This window comes from Euprymna scolopes, chromosome 13, assembly GCF_053919585.1.
Source record: "Euprymna scolopes isolate OS-2025 chromosome 13, ASM5391958v1, whole genome shotgun sequence".
Lineage (NCBI taxonomy): Eukaryota > Metazoa > Mollusca > Cephalopoda > Sepiida > Sepiolidae > Euprymna > Euprymna scolopes.
Genome location: NC_136494.1, coordinates 113,321,542 through 113,344,436, shown reverse-complemented (window position 1 = coordinate 113,344,436; position 22,895 = coordinate 113,321,542). Strand labels below are relative to the sequence as shown.

General features: G+C 35.3%; 1 protein-coding gene across 3 annotated transcripts in view; it reads left to right on the top strand.

The window, feature by feature from the left end:
- The window catches only part of LOC145292149 (sushi domain-containing protein 2-like), a 454,013-nt gene that overhangs the window by 161,571 nt on the left and 269,547 nt on the right, over window positions 1–22,895 (top strand). For all 3 annotated transcript variants that reach the window (XM_080138279.1, XM_080138278.1, XM_080138280.1), the window contains exon 2: window positions 1,435–1,731. In XM_080138279.1, the coding sequence (XP_079994405.1) occupies window positions 1,435–1,731 (297 nt within the window). The remainder of the gene's footprint in view (window positions 1–1,434; window positions 1,732–22,895) is intronic.

Below are 22,895 nucleotides of genomic sequence, written 5' to 3'. Positions count from 1 at the left end.
TTTATAATCAACATCAAGAATTAGCCCAGGTCAAAGCTCAAGTCAGATCGTTTTATTTTTGCTAAACAGAATTGCAAATAAAGATATAATTTCGACAAAATCATTTCACCCTTCGTATTCTTTCCAACAAACACAATTTTCAAGTGTTATTTTTTTTACAACGTTTGCTCTGTTTTGTTTATCCTGAATTCTAGGCCTCTATTCAGAAGTTAAAATCATCTCTTTTACCACATATATGCATTTTTCTCAACTAGAGAAACTCTGATCTCTATTATCAATGCTTGTGTTGCCTCGGGCTTACTTAAATCTTTTATTTACTTTTTCTTAAATTCCATCCCATATCAAACCAATGAAGAGATATAAAAATAGCCTTCGCTGTTTTCAGAATAGATTAGCCACTGATATATATTTACATACACACATACAATGAAAGACAGGTTGAAAGGTCTGGAGCCAGACTAAGGAACTAAATGGACAGATAAATAACTGGCAAATTCTTCTTTCATAAGAGAAAGCATAGATATTGGTGATGGGACGATTCCAATATTTTCCCCAATTCCAATACAATTACCGATTCTGTTCTAAATTCCTGATTCCAATACAATTATCAATTCTGATTCTTTTTAAATTTCTAAATATAAATTTTTTTATGGCTGAGGGTGGATTATTGTAAACCTCCATGAAATATGGATATATATTTTTGTAAATGTAAAAGTACATAATCTATAGATTTTAGTGTTTGATTTATTAAATGTCAATTAAAATTCCTCAAATTTCAAGTATCTTCTGAAACTTAAACTTTAACAAATTATAGACATTTAAATATCATAAAAAGCAGCTGGCACATGTTAAGATTAGTAAGTGCATTTGAAAGGTGAACAGCCAAAAAGAGAACATTTTTGTTTTCAACATCAGTTGCAAATGATTTTCTGTGTGAAATTATTTATGTTAGTTTGATGTGCTATTGCTTGAGGTCATAGTCTCCTTTGGCCTGCCTTTCAATTGATTACTCTAGATTTGATATGTGTACCCAGCTATTTATTCAATCAGATTAACATATTTATACTGCCTTCAGCTTCAGTAGCAAGGAGTCAGAGCTAATTCTATCAAGGTTTCATTCTAAATTTTACATATACATGGAACAAGTTTTCTTAAATTTCAGTCAGAAAAACACATTCTTTCTAACATTGGACAGAATAAATCCTAGGGAGATAAATCAGATATCACACAAGGAAGATAAACCAGATATCTATTAAGGGAGTTAATTTAGATAATTCTTTCCTTATTTAAGCATTACCTTGAGGTATATGTCTAATCACAACCAGTTTTTCAGCCAAATGGGTGATTATTTATTTATTACCTTTTTGGAATAGTCTTTTTATTCCGTCTTTATGAAAGCAAAATCCTTGATTCTATTTTTCTTTTTCGTTCTAGGTGAACAATAATGGAATTATATCATTCAAAAACAAAGAGGATTCTTACAGGCCAGAGGATTTCCCTCGGAACAATTCCCCACCTGTGATTGCGCCCTTTTGGGCAGATATTGACATACAGCATGTTGGTGGGAGTGTTTTCTATTTGAATTCGAGTGATAAAGACATCTTGAATTTGGCTTCGTCTGAAGTCAGACATTATTTTCCACGCCATCGGAATTTTAATGCCACTTGGGTGTTAATTGCCACGTGGTACAATGTTGGATTTTACAGTGCAACAGGGGAAAAGAAGAACAAGGTGAGTATTATGGGACTCCGTTTCTAGCTTTTTTTTTTCTTTTTTTTTTCTTAATTTCAGATCAATGGCTTGAAGAAAAAAAATCTTTCAGTAGTAAACAAAATGGTTGGTTCATATGTAACCTTAGAAAGTAGAGCAACAAGCATGAAACCACTAATTCCTGGAATAATTAGAATGCAATCATTTTTTTTATTTTAATTTTTTTAAAAAAAGTCAAAATTTTATATTTCTCAAGTCAAGTTTGTTTTTTTTTTCAATGTTTTCATACTAATTTTGATTTGAAGCATTTCCAATTTACGAGCGTGTTCATATATATTTTGTCAGAATAAAACAACTGGTACTTGTGTAGAATAGGGATGACATTATCATCAGTTTATTCCAGGCAGGTTACGTAATCCATTAGAATTGACTGAAATGCTTAGATAATGAAATCACAGCAGCCAAATATTGCCAAATGGAATCTTTTGTTTATTAAATTGTTAGGTAAAAGTACACAGTAGTTAAAAGCCACTATTCGCTAATACATGGAGTATTGTTGCCACATCTAGGCTGGTACATCTATCATTTGTTTTTCCTTCTAAAATAGGGTAAAAAAAAAAACGAGTCTCCAATCTAATAGGTCTCTCACTATCAAGCAAGTTCCAACGCCTGTCCCATTCCTGCAATGTTGTATCTTTGAACCTGTTTTACAAGTACTTCAATGGAATGTATTCTAATGAACTCATCATATTAGTACCCCTTGACAAGAAGCAACAAAATATCACCCTTTCACGGGAGACGTATATAGTTGCTGGAAAATCTCCTATTCTAATAGTTTTTTCTCATAAAGAAGACTAGACTTTGGAATTCCAGTATGCATGAATTTAAATGTAATGTGAACAGATATTTTGCTCATCTTCTCACATAATCCCCTGTAGATGTGGTCCCAAATAGTAGCCTCTTATGTCCAAGTGGAAATATGCAATGTTTAGGGTGAACAAAAGTCAAAAACAAATGTAAATAACTATAGAAGTATATAGACTCACAGGAACTGTGAAAATTCCATGCTTAATAGTCATCATCATCAGCAGCATCATTGTATCAGACACTTAAGTTTCAGAATCAATCTGGTTATTGCTGTCTCATTTCCAAAACCCATATAGGAATTGTGACATATTTGAATTTCATATATGTTCAACACTAAAACAAACCTCACAATAGTATTGTGCCATTTTTGGGCAGATCAGATACTACTTTGATCCTAATCTGAAAGTTAATATAGTGTGTTTTAAAGTTTCACATTTCAAATATCAGCAAAGTGAAATTTTAAAAAATTACTTTCGACAATCATCAAAATAAAAAAAAAATGATTAAAATATTACTTTTGACATGTATAATTTGCATCTTAACTTTAATTTCCCATGTAAGCAAATCTTGTTTATGAGTAAATATTTTGAGGTATGCTAATGATTTTTTGCATTTCAATGTTTTTTTTTTCTTTAAAAAAAAAAAAAAAAAAAAAATTCAGTACGTTTGAGGATTTTATTTACTGACCAAAAAGTATTGCATTTTACTTTAATGGAGGACAGTAGTGATTCTTTGCCTGTCTTTTTCATGTGTAAGAAGAATTGATGACTTAAAAACACTTTGAGATGTGCACACATCTCTTCGAATGTTTTGATAATGTAATATAGATGCTGTATCCCCATTATTGTTTTAACTCTTAAAATCTATCAGACAATTTATGGAGTATTGTTGTTATATTTGGGCTGGGGAAACTCTTTCCTATTTGAGGGTTCTGGATAAAGCACAGATACACATGTTATTTGATTGACCTCGCCCTTCTCTCCAACATCTCAGAAATGATGTTGCTAGTCTCCGTCTTATTTTCATAACTAATATTATAGCATGCATTCTTCAGAATTTTCTGATCTACTCCCTGATTTCTTTTTTCCAGATCGTTTGACACATTAGTCTAGTGGTCTCCATTGATACCTTGTAATACAATTTCCTATTCTAGTCATTTCTTTCCAAGAGCTGGAAAGAAATGGCTCTTTATATCAAATGGTTTCATGCTTTGTCTGATTTTCATATCCCACAAATAAGATTATTTTTATTTTGTGGTTTTATTACATATTCACTGACATTATTACCATCTACCTATACTTGCCCTATCTGGCTCTCCCTTTTTTTAATATTTTGGTCTAGTCCTCCTTATTGTTCAGGTCCTATGTAAGAATTAAAGGTGTACCTCAGAGGTCGATCCTTGGACCTTTTATTATTCCTGATAAAATTGTTTCTTAGATGGATATATTTGCTAATGACACCATGCTCTATAACAGACTATGGGAAAATGATGAACACATATCCAAGGCAATAGCAGAAACCCTAGAAGATCTCCGGTCTGTGGTAGAATGGGGACAAAAATGGATGGTCACATTCAATGCTGCCAAGACTAAGCTCCTTTCTTTTAATAACTACAAGAAACCTTTTCAACCATTAATAGCTATGATTAATAATACATTACCTGAAAGTACTTCTTTCAAACACCTTGATTTAACGTTCATGAGAAACATGAGTTGGAACAGATACATCGTGTGCATTGCCAAAGCTGCTACAAAGAAGGTGAGCTCTCTCTACTGTGCTAGAAAGTTACTAATGCCTGAGAGTATTCTGTACCATGACAAGGCCACTATTCGCCTGCTTATGAAGTATTGTTACTATATTTGGGCTGGTGCATCTGCTACTAGACTCTCCCTCTTGTACAGTCTAGTGAGAAAAACTATTAGAATAGATTTTCTAGCAACTATATACCTCTCCCGTGAAAGGGTGATATTTTGTTGCTTCTTGTCAAGGGGTACTAGTACGATGAGTTCATTAGAGTACATTCCATTGAAGTACTTGTAAAACAGGTTCAAACATACAACATTGCAGGAATGGGACAGGCGTTGGAAATTGCTTGATAGTGAGAGACCTATTAGATTGGAGACTCGTTTAAAAAGAGAGTTGCCAGCCTAATAAGTCCCGCACTATCAGCTAGGCTTTAACCACTGTCCCATCGGTGAAATGTTGTATTCCTCTGCCTGTTTTACAAGAACTATAATGGTGGATGCTCTGATGAACTACAAGCCCTTGTAACCCCTCACTATGAATACCCTCTGAAAAGTACGACAAGCAGAAAAATTCCACCTCTACACAAAAATCCTCAGGTGTAAGAAAGCCTTCTACTTTAATAGTTTTCCCTAGAATTGCTAGACTTTGGAATTCACTTCTGGGTTCCTGTTTCTCTGACTGTACTGGCATGCAGAAGTTCAAGTGTAATGTAAACGGACTTCTTGCTGCTCAGCTCTCCTAAAAATTATGACCCAGATAGTAGGCACCTACATCAAAGTGGTACTGTGCCTTGTTTGGAGTGAAAATGTAATAATAAAAAAAAAGGCCTAATCTATGCATCACTAATTCAGTTAAATAATAAAACAATAACTTTGAAGGAAAATTCGACTGCATTCTGCAACATAATCTTTCTAGAGATACACTGGTTTTAAAACTTATCTAATAGATTCAATATCTGTTTTGTAGAACGATGTATTTTGAGCCTCAGTTTTTGATATCACGTTTTCATTGGAGCTAAATCTGTTTCTTAGACCATTCTCTGCAAACGATCAGATCAAAACAATTTGAAGTGCAATTCATGTAGTCTTCACCATGATTGGCAACGCTTGGAAATCTTTGAACCTTCTGCGTAAATTTCTACCATACATTACAATTAAAACATTTCCTCCTGTATCAGAAAACATGCTATGTGATATACGTATATCTGTACGTGATGTTGCCAAGCTAATCAAAAACCTTGATTCCAGTAAAGCAACTGGCCCTGACGGTATTTCAATTATAGTACTCAAAAAACTTCAACCTGAACTAGCGCCCATACTTACAAAACTGTTTAAACGTTGTCTTAAGGAGAATAGTTTCCTATCTCCCTGGAAAATTTCATCAGTATGCCCTGTATTTAAGAATTCAGGTGATCGCTAATCCCCCTCTCAGTACAAGCCAATAAGTCTCCTGTGCGTCATGAGTAAGTTACTAGAATCTGTGTTAAATACAGAAGTAATCAATCATCTCAACAAAAATAACCTTCTTAGTGACACTCAATATGGTTTCCGTTCTGCTAGATCTACAGCAGATGTGCTTACAGTTATATCTCATAGGATTAGCAAATCTCTCGACGGAGGCAACCTTTCTAGGGCAATTGCTCTTGACATATCTAAGGCCTTTGATAGGGTATGGCATAAAGGTTTACTTCATAAGATCTCTAGCTATGGTATTGCTGGAAATGTCTTCTCAATTATTAAATCATTTCTTTCTGATAGGTTCATAAGAGTAGTAGTTGATGGGCAAAAATCAGAAGCTCACAGTATTAATGCCGGTGTCCCTCAGGGGTCCATCCTGGGCCCAACTCTTTTCCTGATCTACATTAATGATCTTCCAAATCACATCCTTACATCATTTGTAGACATTTATGCTGACGACACTACCATTTATGGTAGCACATCTAAGACAGGAAACGACCAAGTTCTCTCCAATTCTCTCTCCTCTGATCTTGAGCACGTAGTACAATGGGGTAAGGAGTGACTGGTTACTTTTAATGCATCTAAAACCAAGCTTCTCTCTTTACATCATCAACATTCTGATCCACATCTGGCATCAATTGAAATGAATGGCTCTCGTCTTCAGGAGGCCTCAAGTTTTTACAAGCTTCTTGGCTTGACCATTACTCCTGATCTTAAATGGAACACATACATCAAATCTGTTGCCAAGGCCGCTGGAAAAATGGTGGGATCTTTCTATCGATCCGGTAGATATCTCACTGCTGATGCTATTCTCTATCTATATAAGAGCCAGGTACGTCCAAGGATGGAATACTGTTGCCACATCTGGGCAGGAGCTGCTAGAAAGGACTTGGCCTGCCTTGATAGAGTTCAAAATAGACTTTGTAGCCTCGTAGGAGATGTCCTTTTCTCTTCCTTGCAACCTCTATCTTACAGAAGAGATGTTGCGAGTTTGTCTCTGATGTATCGTTATTTTCATGGAAAGTGTTCGACTGAGCTTCAATCTATGGTCCCCCCTCGCCAAACTTTCACAAGAAATACTCGTCTAGCTGTAAACACTATCAATAATTCCCCCCACTCTTTATCTGTGCCTAAACCTAAACGTAGATTCCATGAACAAAGCTTCTTTCTTAGAACTGCACGCCTGTGGAATTGTCTTCCGTTTTCCTGCTTTCTGGCTGACTACAATATGGTTTTCTTCAAGTCTAATGTAAATAAGTTCTTGATGAGCCGTTCCATATAAGTTATCAAATTTACCAAATTTTCATTACTAATGATTACTATATCGTCCAATTTCTACTGTACACTCTTTAACCCTTATCCTTGAGTGGCCTCTTGGCCTTGATAATGTGGTGATGCCTATGTAAAAAAAACCCAAAAAAACTTGCATGTTTTCTTTTTATTGCTAAATTTATTGAATACTTAAAAATGCAGAAATTCAAATTCTTAATCAAGATTTTTGCATTAATGTTTGAAATAATGTCTTTCTCACTATGCGTGTTGATTGAATGATGCTAGCTTAAAAAATATCGATTCGTTTAACATAGAATTCAAATCTTCTATCGCCCCCCCCCGCCTTTTTATGCCATTAATCGAAACTATGTTAATGAAGAAAGTATTACTCTGATTGAATTCACCTAAAGATTGGAAGGCAAAAAAAGGAAACCAATTAAGCTGACAGAATTCCATGACATTCGAGGATTATTTTTAATTAACTTTTCCTCCAGATGGAAGACTTCGCTTTCTTTTTTAATCCTTTCCAAAAATCAAGGGATTCATTTATGTAAGCTGTAATTAATTATGATTAATTGCATAAAAGTGAACATGAAAACCTTTACATTATGTTTAACTAGCAAATCTCATTAGATCACCAAAGTTAAATGTAGAGCCTGGCTAGTACCAAATGGGTTACAATTTCAGAATATCAAGCACTGTATGTGGGAAGACAATAAAACTTCCCTACAAAAAAAACCCCAATATTTTTTTAAAATACAGTAGAACCCTAGGATATGGTTTTTTCAGGTTATGATGTGGAATATGATGTATTTCCGGCCCTTGGTTACGGTATTTGTTCTGCCTTACGGTGTTATTTAAAATGTTATTGATTATATATGTATGTGTATTATATACTGTACTGAATTTTGTTACTAATTCTGGGGTTCTACTGTAGAATAATAATAGAGCTCTGATAATGCCTGTACCAAGTATTTTAGTGATATAAAAACCACATAGTCCTCTGCTCTACAATGACGACTCCAAAATTGTTTCCATAATCGTCTGTCTTCTTTTCTCATTCTGGCCGTGTTGTCATTTCCCACATATTGATGGCTGCTGAGACAGTGTATAACAGAGTGCATATGAGTGTGTATAAAAATATCAGCAGCAACCGAACCATGGATGGCAAGCTATTGTATTAGCAGCAGGAGCGGCATTTGTATGTGTATGCAAATTGGCAAGTGTACTCAGGCTGAGCATCCAAAGAAAAAAAGGACACCATGTGGTCGGGGAGAGAAAAGTTGCAGAAGGAAGTGGACATGGAAAGTGAAGGTGAGAATGGGCCAGCTGTGGCTAGTGTGTGTTCGGAAGAAAGAAACACGTGCCAAATTAGATGGAAATGTGCAGCGAGAGACTTTTTAAGTGGTGCCGAGACGGGAGAGTAACGGTTATTAATGCTTTTGTTAAAAATGAAAAAATGCAGACCTCTCGTATTTTATTCATTTTTTTTCTCCTTTGTTTGAATTATTCAATAAGATAAAAAGCTATAACAAACATCTAAATGACTACTTTAACAACAGTTCCTGATTTCAAAAAAAGAAAAATTAAAAGATTCATCTGCCTTACTTTTAATGCTAGGTTTATTTATGGTGTCTTTTAAATTCAATAAAAACCCTCCAAAATTTGCTGATGAGGAGACCTTCCTTACCAAAAAACTATATATAATTATTCTACATAACTTGATGTATACCACAATAAAAAGCATTATTTTCCGAAACGATCGTACAGATAATTGATTTTGTTGTTGTTCCTTCTTATGAAACGGATTTTTAATTTAATTAAAATTTGATTTTTAAATTTTAAATTATAAATCACATTACTTAATATTGAATTAGCTCTAGGACATTTCACTATCGAGCTTATTATATATCTAAATTACAACGAGCACTTTCTATTTCCTGTATTTTAATTAAACTAGTAATTTCACTGTTACATTAAAATACACTCAGCTCTTTAGACTATTGTTATAATCTCCTTTAAATTATATATATATATATATATATATATATAAAATGTATGTGTGAGACCATGCCTGTCTTAGGGACGGTATCTACCAAACCCTTCTTTCAATTTTCGGTCTACAGACTTGATATTTGATATATGGGGGATTTGGATCTGTGGAGCAAATTCAATTTGGTCTTTAGCCAGTAAAAATAGCTGCTAAGGGTCAACATGAAAAAAAATTAGAACTTGGCAGGTGTAAGTCGATATATCTATCTTCTATGCATGCACAAATATACTTTATTTGTTAAAATTGGTTAATCTTTAACTATTTCTCATCAATTTGAGCATAGCTCAGATAGTAATTACTAAACTTGGAGCACTATATGTTTTGGTTTCGATTCTAGCTGATGGCACCCAAGTCACATTTTTTTTTTTTTTTACTTTTGAAATCACTACTATATACTGGGTGCAAGAATTAAGAGTATTGGCTCTATAATGACAAATATATCTGCATAAAATAAAATATATTTAAGCATATTTTATGACTGGTCAATACCGGGCGACCTGCTAGTAATATATATATATATATATATATATATATATATATATATATATATATGGCAAAATCCCCTTGCTAGGGAGTCACAACTTTAGGTAATTACCAGAGATATTAATATGCATTTAGGAAGAGACGATTACAGCAATAAAAGGAATAGAATGTTTGTGAGTTCTTGTAGAGCAAGGAAGAGTCTTTAGTTTAGAAGAGTTCCGATGTTGACAATTTTAGTGCCATGCGTCGCATGAGTTTGCAATAACTTATCTACGCTCAATTATGAATTATATTTTCTTAAAATAAGTTATTAAATAATGCTTATTGGTTTTTATATTAGAAAGAAATTGAAAATGTCTAAATGTTGTGTGTGTGTGTTCGTTTAGTTGTGATGGATTTTAGTCATCTTTTTAGTGTAAATAATCCCCCCCCCCCCTGATAGGGCATTAAGTTCTGGATTCAAGTCCGGAAGAGAGGAGAAAAGAGAGAAATTCAAATGGTTCAATCATTTATTTCGTCACGCGCTCAACTCGACTGAGACCTGAGGTATGATGGGGCAAACTGGGAGATAAGCTGCTCCCTGTACCAATCAGTTTTGCACTTGTAAATGAAAGCTATTTAACTATTAAACCCATGAAACATCTTCACTGGTTCCACCATATATATATATATATATATATATATATATATATATATATATATATATATTGCATCATCTCGACATCACCATTCCTAGAAAGATATTAATATTTAAGTATTTGTTGACACACCCTGCTCACTGTTTTGCTTGAGGAAGTTAGAATTTTGAAGAATGGTACTTTTTATTCATCCTGCCCTGGGGTATACATAATACACTCCACCCCTTAGAAACTTCATTGTACACCCCCAGAGAGATTTTTGTTTTCTTTTTTATTCCTAAAGTTATTTATAACTCATCTTTTAAAAAATCCTTACCCAACAAAAATAAGTACTAAAAAAGAAACCGTACACATAGACTTGTCTTTTTTTTTCTTCTTATAATCCAGATTTACTTTCTCATCCATGCTTATAGCGCTGGTAGTGCAATGCTCCTTGCAAGTGAAGTAAAAGTCAGGAGGGGTCTGACCTATAATAAATAAAAAATCCTGAGCAGCCCCATCAGCATTCCACATTAGTAGCACTTTTGGCAATTAGCAATAAACTCACCTTTCCAAGAGAAAGTTAAGCATGGGAGGGTGGACCTACTACAACTTAACGAAATGTCTTGCAGTCTTTACTATAAAAAAGCAACATTACTTTTATAAGATCAGTTTTCAATAATTAGCAACATTCGGATTGGGCTACAAATATTAAAAAACAGCTCTAACTTAATTCTTTGGTCAAAGTTAATCTGCAGCAATTACAACGCAATGGAACATTTTGGCTTCATGGCCATTAATGCCATTAATAAAAAAAAAAGGCTTTGTTGGCATGGACAGTAAGTGAGGAAGAGGTTGAGTTATCTTGGAAATAACTGCTGAACAGAGATCGTATAGTGTGGAAGTTTCTCAGAACTGTGGAGTGATATCTGACATGCATGCAGCTAGCCATCTATCTGGATTTGTGTCCACATGTGTGGATTATGTCTCTCAACTTGCATGTCAAAAAAAAAAAAAAAAGACCTGATCAGATTTTGCTGAAATCAAGGCCACGCAGATTTGCATGTTCTGGTGCAAACCATTATTTTCAATCCGGGTTACTATACTAGGGTTAGATGCATTTGTTCTGTCTGTCTCGATTATATTCCCTGAATGAATAACATTTAAGTTTTGGTTTATGTGAAGGAAAACATTTATTTCAGCTTTTTATACGTTTTTTTTTTTTATTTTTTTTTTTTACTCATTAGCAGACGAATTAAGGGAAACTTTTAGATGTAAACGTAGATATTTTTGAGCATTGTATTAATGGAACAATGCCTCCAAATTATCCATGCAGATCGCCACACTATGATATTAAATATAGCCGAGATTTGGATTTGTTATGTCTAACAGATGTGTCCCAAAATTCATAAGGATTGATTAATATTTTAGGAGCGAATTCTGTACAGACACATATCTAACTTTATAAAGATAGATTATCATAGTGTTGTAATATTAAAACTCTCGTATTTTGTGGTTAATGTGTTGTATAATTATCTCCCCTTGCTGTGTACTCTCGTATGTTCTATTACTTCATTAAAACTTTTATTCTAGGTAAACGTGTCTTTTGTTCTCACTTTACAACACAGTTACCCCATCATTATAAAATATAGATTATCATAGTAACCCCATCATATAATATCATTGCCACCCCGTTTTGTAACAAAAGTATTCCTCTGAATGAGGCACAACTGCAATAATCAATGGCAATTGATCCATTGTTTACTAAGGAACATTCTATGATAACCTGGATCACAACCCAGTTTTCGTTTGCCAGAAAGATCAGTGATTAAAAGTAGTACAAATTTTATTTGTCTTGACCGGAAATTTTAGGTTCTGGAGGAACATTTTTGCATTTTTTCATTTCAGACATAAATGGAATACAAATCAGCAAGAATGCACAATGAAACTGCTCTTCCTGGAGTTATCTTTATTCCACGATTTTCTCCTTTGGCAACCCAGTCCTTAAGCGAATTGGCAACCATATATCCAAGAACTTTTGCATTGGCTAAGCATCGATAAGAAACATGTTACAGTTTTGGGGGTCAAGATTGATTGGTTAAAATGTGAAAAAAATATAGCATTATTATAGAAGCTTCTGTTCTCGAAAGACAATGGATACCCCCTGTAAGGGTAGCTGTGTGTTAAATTATGAAGCAAGGGTTGTGCAATCTCAAACCACACCTTTCCTGAATCAGCACTGCTTAAATCCACTACTGGAGAAATCCAGGATGATTGAAAACAATACTGAGCGCAAACAGCACCTGAAATTCCCAAATGGTCACCCATTTTAGTATTAACCAGGTTCATCGTTGCTTAACCGGTGATCTAATGGAAACTGGTGTATCAATGTGATTATGCTGTATATTATCATTATAATAGCAACCTGCAATATCAAAGTAGCCTCAGTATTACAGACATCTGATGAAGGCAGGAGATTAAAAAGAGAAAAACCTGATAAATATCGAAAAATTTATCAAATAATCTAACATTCCAGCTTGAATTGGTGTAAGAAAAATTTCTTTCCAAACTTATTTGATTAGCAATAATTTGTTCAGATTTTGCCTTTTTAAAACGTTTTTTTTTCATCACTTAAGTTTAAATTTAATTAAAAAAAACAAGTAAAATTTAATATTATTTATTCATAAGTTTTTACAAGTCATTATCAGTGATTGCTCACTAGCAATAGCAAGTTCTATTGAGTCTGTGTAGCAGAAGTAGCAATAACTAAAATGAGGGGAAAAAGAGCTTACCTCGGGTACGTCTGTTGTGTCACCGGTTGGGGGGAAAAGAGAATTCCAAGATGGCGTCCAGGGGTTTTTATTAGCGTTTACCCCATGCAACTCTCGGAAAATCACGTTTCTTTCTCATGTGATTATGCAAATGGATAATTCCCGGCCACTATAAAAGCAGGAGGCTAGAGACGAGTCGGCAGTGTCCTGCAAATTGTGTGTGTAGGTGTTTCTGGCGATTGGAGTGTGTCTTCTTTTACCACGGTTATCACGGACAGGAATTCCCTCTCTTCTGGAGGTGGGCGATATTGACTATTTTGAAGTTGTACTGTTGCTGACAGAACATTTATTTTTTTTGCCTACTACATTTTTGTTTCAGTCTGAGTGACAAGTATTCTCAAATTATTATTGCCACAGCCGTTTACCATTGGTTTCTAACTGATAATTTTCTCTAAAATCTGAGTAGCAATAGACCTATCCAAGATTCCACTTCTCTCCACCGATTACCTCCTCAGTTTTTCCATCCTCTTTGATTCTTCTCGACCATTTTATGTGGTACAAATTGCGGCTTATGGAACCATTTAAGAGGTGGAGAATCTTGGCTTATGGGATTTTTTGCTCATTATTTTCATAATTATTGCTATCGTCTTAATGCAAATTTCAGAAGCATTACAAAAGTGTATCTGCTTTTTTTTTCTTGTAATATTTGGCCAGAATTAAGTGTTCAGCAATAGTCTGGGAGATCAGGGTTCAGTCTTCAGTAAAGTTGTAATAAAGACTTACAAAATGGTACTCGATGCCTCATTGTTAAACACTCAGCATTATAAGGAGTAGATTAAGGGTAAGTGGAGAAATCCTGAGAAAAGAATGATGTGCTCCTCTACACTTGAGTATAGTAGCTAATGAAAATTGTTGACCGCTCTACGTTACAGATTCATTCATTGAGAGGAAAGATCAAAATAAAATATAATCAACAGAAATGCATGGCTGATCATTATGAGTTATTTAGTACAAAAAAACACAAGTCACATAAAGACGAGAAACGCACATACACACGAAAAATGGTAACATCTAGTGATTTGAAATGAAATGATCTCTAATCTGTTCAGAAATTGTTTGGTGATACAATTAGTGTCGAGTGGATCAAGTGTTCGTCTGATTGCAAGAATTAGAAGTGAATCAAGTTCAGCAAATTACTAATCAACAAAGTGTCACCAGAGTGATCAAGCATGTGTATGCAGTGTGATGATATATGGAAGTCAAACCTGGCCGGTGAGAGTTGAAGTCATGTGTTGCATGGGGAGAAATATGTGAATCATACGATGGGTGTGTAATGTCTGTCTTGAAACGGATTTAAATATTGACCTCAGAGGAAGATGACGTTGAGATGGTATAGGGAGATGTGTACAGAGCTGGAGATTCTAATAGTGTGATCATACTCAGACAATCATCTCTATCCTTTCCTGAGGAAGTCCCCCGAAAATGGGGACGAAATGTTGAAAATTTCTTAATGGCCACAGGTTTTTCTTTTTTTTTTTTCCATAACGTCATAATATCATACTTGCTTTTATAGATATATATACTTTAACATATACTTGCTTTTATATATATATATACTTTAACATGCCTGGATATCTCCCACTCTGCCGTAAGGACTCTGACAGACATATGCACGGACTTGGAGTTTACATTCGTAATACCCTTCCCTTGACTAGAGAAACAAACCTAGAAACAGATGATCAAGCCTTTATGTGCTTTAGACTAAAAATGCAACACAATATTAGCTACTATTATTTTCTCTACCGCTCTCCCTCGACTCAGGACTGCTCCATAATAAACAAAGTATCTGACAGCATAGACACGGCCCTGTCCCTCGACACTAGCGCACAAATACATGTGTTTGGTGACTTTAATGTCCACCACAAAAACTGGCTTGGATTCTCTACTCACACAGATGCAGCGGGCAGCACAACCCATAGCTTCGCTATATCTCACTCCCTATCACAAATTGTTACGTTTCCAACCCGTTTCCCTGACCAGGAAGAACAACACGCATCACTTCTAGATCTGTTTTTGACCACAGTTCCCGATGACTGCATAACGAAGGCCCACAGCCCACTCGGGAACGCTGATCATGCAGTGATAATGGTTGAAATCGCCCTAAACTCTAGACCCAAAACTGAAGAGCCAGTGCTCAAAACAACGAGATATTATAATAAGGCTGACTGGGAAGCCATCAGGGAACTAATTAGAGATGCTCCATGGAAAAATATTTTCTCTCTCCCTGCTGAACAATGTGCAAACGAGACCACTGACTGGTTCAAAACTGCAATCGAAGCGCATGTTCCCATGCGGAAATTTTATAGTAAGCCCCACTCTCCCCAATGGGTTACGTCGACTTGTGCAACTGCCATTGCTCAAAAGCAGCATGCATACCATAGGTTTAACCGACATAATCCAGTTCAAACAAACTGAAGTATATAGAAGCTAGAAATAACGTTAAGAAAGAAATAGTGACAGCTAAGAGAGAATTTACGGAAACCACTAAAAAGCGCATCGAAGCACAAAAACTAGGAACTCGAGACTTCTGGAAAATCTACAACAGTGTAGTAAATAATGGGCAATCAACAATTCCCCCACTAACCAACAATCACGTGGTTGTCTCCTCAGCAACCGACAAGGCTAACATGCTTGCCAGTCGGTTTGCCTCAAACTCCACACTGGACCCTTCCAACCACCCCCTACCTGACTTTCCTATGCGGACAGACGCCACACTAGACGATCTGAAAACCACCCCTGCTCAGGTGCATGCTATCATAAAAAACCTTGACACCTCAAAAGCATGTGGACCCGATCTTATCCCAGCTGTGCTATTAAAAAAGTGCTCAGCCGAAGTAGCTCCAGTTCTTTCCAAACTCTACAACAAATGCCTTAATGAAGCTTGCTTTCTGGGCTGTTGGAAAACTGCTTCTGTTGTACCAGTATTCAAGAATTCTGGCGAAAGGACAGACCCATCAAATTATCGCCCCATTAGCCTCCTCCCACTTTTTGCCAAAATATTTGAGACCATAATTAACCATGCTCTAGTCCATCATCTTACAGATGCTAAACTACTGACTGACAAACAATATGGATTTAGACAAGCCCGTTCCACAGCAGACATCCTCACTGTAATCTCTGAACGTATATACCATTCACTGGACAAAGCGGGGGAGGGCAGAGCGGTAGCTCTAGATATATCTAAGGCTTTTGACAGGGTATGGCATGAGGGTCTCCTCAGTAAAATCAGATCATACGGTATCACTGGTAGAATACTTAATATAATTAAATCCTTCTTAGATAAGAGAAAAATCCAGGTTGTCCTCGACGGTCGTACATCTAAACAATATGATATAAATGCGGGGGTGCCCCAGGGTTCTATCCTTGGACCTCTATTGTTCCTGATATTCATAAATGACCTCCCCGACAACATTGCCTCTGAGATGGGTATATATGCTGATGACACTACACTCTATAGCAGACACGACAGGAAGACGAATGAACACATTTCTAAAGAAATGGCAGAAACACTAGAGGAAGACCTCCAATCTGTAGTGGAATGGGGACAAAAGTGGTTGGTCACGTTCAATGCTGCCAAGACTAAACTAGTTTCATTCAATAATTACAAGAAACCCTCTCTACCACCCATAGCAATGGCCAACGACTCTTTATCTGAGAGTCCATCTTTCAAACTCCTTGGCCTAACGTTCACAGGAAACATGAGTTGGAACAATTACATTGAAGGCATTGCCAGGGCCGCTGCAAGAAAGGTGGGCTCTCTCTACTGTGCTAGAAAACTACTAACACCCGAAAGTATCCTGTACCTCTATAAGGCTACCATTCGCCCATGTATGGATTATTGATGCCACATCTGGGCTGGTGCATCTGCTACTAGTCTCTCGCTCCTTGACAAGGTTCAAAAGAGAGTCACAAACCTGATAGGCCCTGAACTGGCATCTAAGCTTCAGCCTCTGTCCCATCGACGAAATGTTGCATCCCTCTGCCTTTTCTACAAGTATTTTAGTGGTGAATGCTCTGACGAACTGCAATCACTTGTGCCCCCACGGCGTGAGCACCCTCGACAAACCCGACAGGCTGCTAAATCCCACCCCCACACTGTAGAGATCCCTAGATGTAAAAGATCTTTTTACTCCAATAGTTTCTTCCCCAGAACCGCTAGACTCTGGAATTCCATTCCAGGTACCTGCTTCCCCAACAGTACTGACGTGCAGAAGTTCAAGTGTAACGTGAACCGACACCTTGCTGCCCAAATCCCTACATAGTACCCCAGTAGTTGTTGCCCCTGATAGTAGCCCCCTACACCAAAGTGGCAATTTGCCTTGTTTGGGGTGAAAATGTAATAATAATAAAATATATATATATATATATATATATATATATATATGGGCAGGGAACAGAGGACAAATAAACTTTCTGTAAAAAAAAAAAAAAATCATGACAATTCCGAAGACCCCTATTATATTAAAAGAAAAAGAAAGAAATCTTTATTATATTCATAGCATTTCAGCCGATGTAACCTCCGACCTTCAGGTGCATGACTTTTAATTTCCCACTGCAATTATTATGCATATTTCTATTTTCTTTTCATCATAGCCGCAATATTGACATAAATTGAAGAACAAACATTTTTTGTCTTATTTAGTTTGGTTGTTACGATAAATTGAATTTTAATGTTTTGATTTTAGTAATTTTTCATTTTAATAGGATGGTCTCATGATTTTAAATTGTCTTGAATTAGAATAATACATTAAAAAAAAAAAAAAAAATTATGATCCAGAAACACATTTTTCTAGTTGATTCAGATGATTGACTATATTTTTCACTTTTTTAACAAGAGTCACCACTTATCAAAGCCTAAAAGCCACTTAAAGATAAGGGTTAATGAGTGAACGGTTTTCATCGGGACAAAAGCATAGTGATATTTAATGGTGGAAATTTGGGTATAATTTGATTAAGGGCACGATTCAACAAGAACTTGTTCACATTGGATTGAAGACGATCGTATTGTAGTTAAATGGAAAGCAGACCAACGGAACAGTTCTAAGAAAGAAACTTTGTTCATAAAATCCGCATTTAGATTTATGCACAGATAGTGGGTGTGTAACTAGACTAGTGGTTTTTATGAAAGTTTGGCAAGTGGGACGATAGATTGAAGCTCAGACGAGTACTTGCCATGAAAATAACGATAGATCAGAGACAGGGTCGGTATTCTCTTCTCTTTGGGAAAGAGATTGCACAGAGGAGAAAGGGCACCAGTGAAGGTCAGCCCCAGTAGCTTGTCAACACTAAATATATTTTTAGATAAAAATTTAACCCTTATATATATATATGTGTGTGTGTGCATACATGTGTATGTATATTATGTGTGAGTATAATTCTGATAAAATAAGCCTACTAATATAAATAAAAATGCAATACAGAAACAAACACAGGCAACCGTTCCAGTAACGCAAAGAAATAACATAAAAAATAAAAAAAGCAAAGGCGATGACAGAATGTACAATGCGGGGGGGGGGGGATATAGGTATGGCAGAATTATTCCACGCCAAATTGCACCCTATTTTATGTTTATGAAAATTGAATGACTGAATAGTCTTTTTAGACGGAGTTAGCCGTTTTTGTTTTATTTTACTTCAAAGTTCGCAGAAATCAAGGGGCCCACTACCTGAGGCTAAGATATGAGATACATAGATATTCGAATGTTCCATTAAAGTTCTTTATCTCTCAAACACTGAGTTAGTAAAGAAATTGAGAGCATAAATTTCCTTTCCCCAATTAACCATTTTGATACATTGTAGTATATCTTTCGTTTTAGTTTCTTGATCTTACTGGATTTCAGGAAAAGAATTTATCTAGTCTGGTGGAGTATCCAGATTTGTGCTATTACTTGAAGTAACATCACTTGGAGAATGTGCACCATTCCTCATAAAAGCCAATGTGGGTTAGCCATAGAAACATATTATTTGGGCAGCGAATAGTATGTGATTTTGAATATTTGGTAAGGGTTTATTTCTATGGAAAAGTATCCTCATGCCAGCTTCTTCTGGCAAACCCCTGTACAGGGAGATCTTAGACACTGGAGGATAGTGTCTAGTAGGCATTCAAGTTCTCCCCATCTATTCACTATTGGCATGGTGTGTGTCAGTTCAAGTTGCTCTCACTGCAATCACTGACAAGATTTTAGACACTCAAGGACAGTGTCTAGTAGGCATTCGTTGTCCATATGTTACTTTCGCAATTTCAGAAGAATTATTAGAGTAAGTTCATTTCAAATTTTATCTCGTGTGCACGTGTGTGTTTTACACCATATAATGTGCACATTTTTTTTAATTCACTACTAACTGTATAGAATGTTTATAAAAAATAATTAAACGGCATAAAGTACTAAAATGAGCTTTAGAAGATCATATTAAAAAAATAACTTTATTTCGAAATAAAATCAACCACTACTTATTTCCGTTTCAAGTCAACAATTTAAATGTTTTTATGAATGATTGGATAAAAAAAAAACGTAATTACGTTGTGATTGTTCGAAATTTGAAAGAAATTTGAATTCTTTAAACTGTCGAATCGGAAGTCATTTTTTGGTTTTCAAATACATAGCAAATCATCATATATTAAAACGGTTGAAAATTAAAAAAAACTATTTTGCACCATATTATTTTGTGAATAAAAACATTACAAAATAAAATTCTTTTTAGGATCAATTGCTTAAAGCCCCTCAGAATAAGACACAACCATAAAGACTGATCTGAGTTTGCACCAATTCTTTTTTTTCTTTCTTTTTCCTCGTTTTTATCTTTTTTTACCCGTTTGGTTTCTTCCTTGTTTTTTCCTTTTTTTCCTCGTTTTTCATTATTTTCCTTGTTTTTCCTTTTTCCTCGTTTTTGCTTTTTTTTCCTCGTTTTTGCTTTTTTTTTTTCCCTCGTTTTCGCTTTTTTTTTCCTCGTCTTTCATTTTTTTCCTCGTCTTTCATTTTTTTTTTTTTTTAACCTTTTTCGTATCCTTTTTCTAATATTTTTTTTTCTTTTTCCACTTCCGGTTGAATTATAGACAATACACTGGACATCCTAGATTTTTTTTTTTTTTTTTTTTTTTTTTTTTTACAAAATGTTTTCTTTTAACTTTACTAATTGCATGGTTATTGTTTGGAAGAGAAAGTGGCACTGGGTTGTGTAGTCGGGGAGGGTAATACCGATATTGCTTTTAAATGAATATTTATGTAAACATTGAAGCATAAGTTTTGTAGTCATTTTTGATGGAGAGTGTACAGTAATATTATACAGTTGAACCCTGGGATACGGAAAATTTAGTAACAAAATACAGTACAGTATACACTACACATGTATATATTAAAATAACATAAGTAACACTGTAAGGCGGGGAAAATACCGTAAGCAGGGGCGGAAAACATTGTATTCCACATCGTAACCTGAAAAACCATATCCTAGGGTCACTGTATCCCGGGGTTCTGTAGGATATGGGATGATGAACTATTGTGACATATGAACAAAAACAGATAAAGACGGCATTTAAATAACAAATCTGTTTTTAAAAATTCTTTCACATATAAATTAGTAAATATGAACTTACCGTTAACGGGGATGGTATAATGTTTTTTTTTTTTTTTTTTTTTTTTAATAATTTCGAGAGTATACCTCTTTTTCAAAAATAAAACAAACAAAAGGTATGCCATAAAAACAGAACACAAACACATTTATATATATTTCACATTGGATTATTTTGTATTTCTGTATTAAAATCTACTTTTCACTTGGTATACACACACACACACACACATACAAATATATATACACGCACACACACTATTTCACGCATAACATATAGAGCACTGAACCTTTCACATTTTATGCATTTCATCAATTCATGTTTTTATACAATTTTCACCATTCCAGTTATACAGATATGCATTCCTTTCGTATGCAGGATGCAGTACTTATTGCATTTTCACTGAACTTTTGTTAGAAAGTAAATTAAATCCATAGTGTACAGAATCTGATTGTCGAGCGTCAATATCCTAGAGAAATTCATAGCGAACTAACAATTAAGTGACGTAACAGTAAAACTCATAAACAATATAGTATTTCTCGTATTTGCATGCCATGAAACGACAATTGTTTTAATGTATATTATCGACAGCTAAAAAGTTCTTTTAATAAAGTATTCATGAAATTGCATTGTTTTTTTTTGGGGGGAGGGTTATAAATATGTTGGCCAAACCTGCTAGCTATGCCATGGATGACAGTACTGTCTTGCTAATTGAAACTGTTACCATCCTTGGTTGATAACTGATGAGCACTGAGTATTGCATGTATTATCACTAGGACTATGACAATAGCATATTCTTTTCCTTGTTTTGATTCTTCGATATATATCTATTGATATCTTATGTTTTTATGTAGTGATGTGGTTCTCGGTTGATTGTGTCTAAGTTTGTCGGATATATACTCGAGTCAAAACAATGAAAAGAATATGCTGTTGTCATAGCCCTAATTATCACACACATATTACAAAAAAAAAAAACTATGCATGTCTCCATTTACTTGGCTATGAGGACAGAATTAGACACAAGGTCGGTTTTCAATATAAGGAATGACCAGGTCATTAAAAAGGGTCACTCTGAACTGAAGAAAAAGATTTATTCATAAAACGAAAAGAAAAGTTATAAACTGTTATTTTTTCCTTCCTGCTGTTTTTACTCCTCTCTATAACCCGACAGTCTTTTCAAGACTAAGGTCAGTAGGAATCTCCTGTCTATATGGCACAATCATGTTGATACACCAGCTCACTGAAGTTAAGCAACGTTGAGCATGGCCAGTACCAGATGGGTGACCATTAGGGAAGGCAACCGTGCTGTATGCACCGCAAGGTAAAATACCAGGTTGAGAAACTGGCGCAATCTATCCTCTCCTCAAGGGTAGATTGAACTCTTTTAAACCATGGTAGGCACCCCATCTAGTGATGACGTCATGATAAAAAACACCCTTGATAGTCCTGGCAAAGCAAGTATTCAGCTACAGACAAGATTTGAATTACACTACAAACTCGTGTAGTGAGTTCAATCTCCGCTGCGCTGGATGGATCTCCTATCTTTACAATAATTATCTTTCATTCCTGTTAGATTCTTACATCAAGTGGCTTCATATCTAGTCTGGGTCGATTTCTATAAATAAAAATAGTGACTTGTGTTCAACTAATTGTATATAATTAATCATTTTCAAATGGTCTTTTCATTATATGACCCAAAATGGGGTTGATATGCCATAAAGCAGGTTAACGAAAGGATGTCTTTGTAAATCATACAGCATTGGCTGGTTGGTGGTAGCCCTCTAGGCGTGAGTGGCTGGGGGAGCAATGAAGTAGGTAGGTATAGTAAGTAAAGTGAGAATATTTCTCCCTCTGCTCCTCTACCTCTACTATCTCATTTGCCAGAATAAACTGTCAGTTGTTTTGGGCGTGGTACCTGTGAGTAAAGAACAGATTTGCCAGATGCTGGGTGATGACATTCTCTTACCATTGATTGCATTCTGGTAGTTTTGAAGAGAAAGTAGTACTGAAATACCAGCTGATCATGTGTGGTTTGGGGGGGGGGTTGTAAGAGAATGCTAGTTATCTACAACTTATCTCTTTCTCTGTGCGTGTGTATGTATGTGTAATATATATATATATATATATATATATATATATATAAGTGAAATTGTCTCTGTGTGCGTCTGTGTGGACATTTCCCTGGCAAATTATTCTGTCAATTGTCAGTCTACAGACTCGAGATTTGACATAAGGGGTATTGAAATTTGAGAAAATCTTTTTAATCGGTTTTCGGCCAAATTCCTCCACC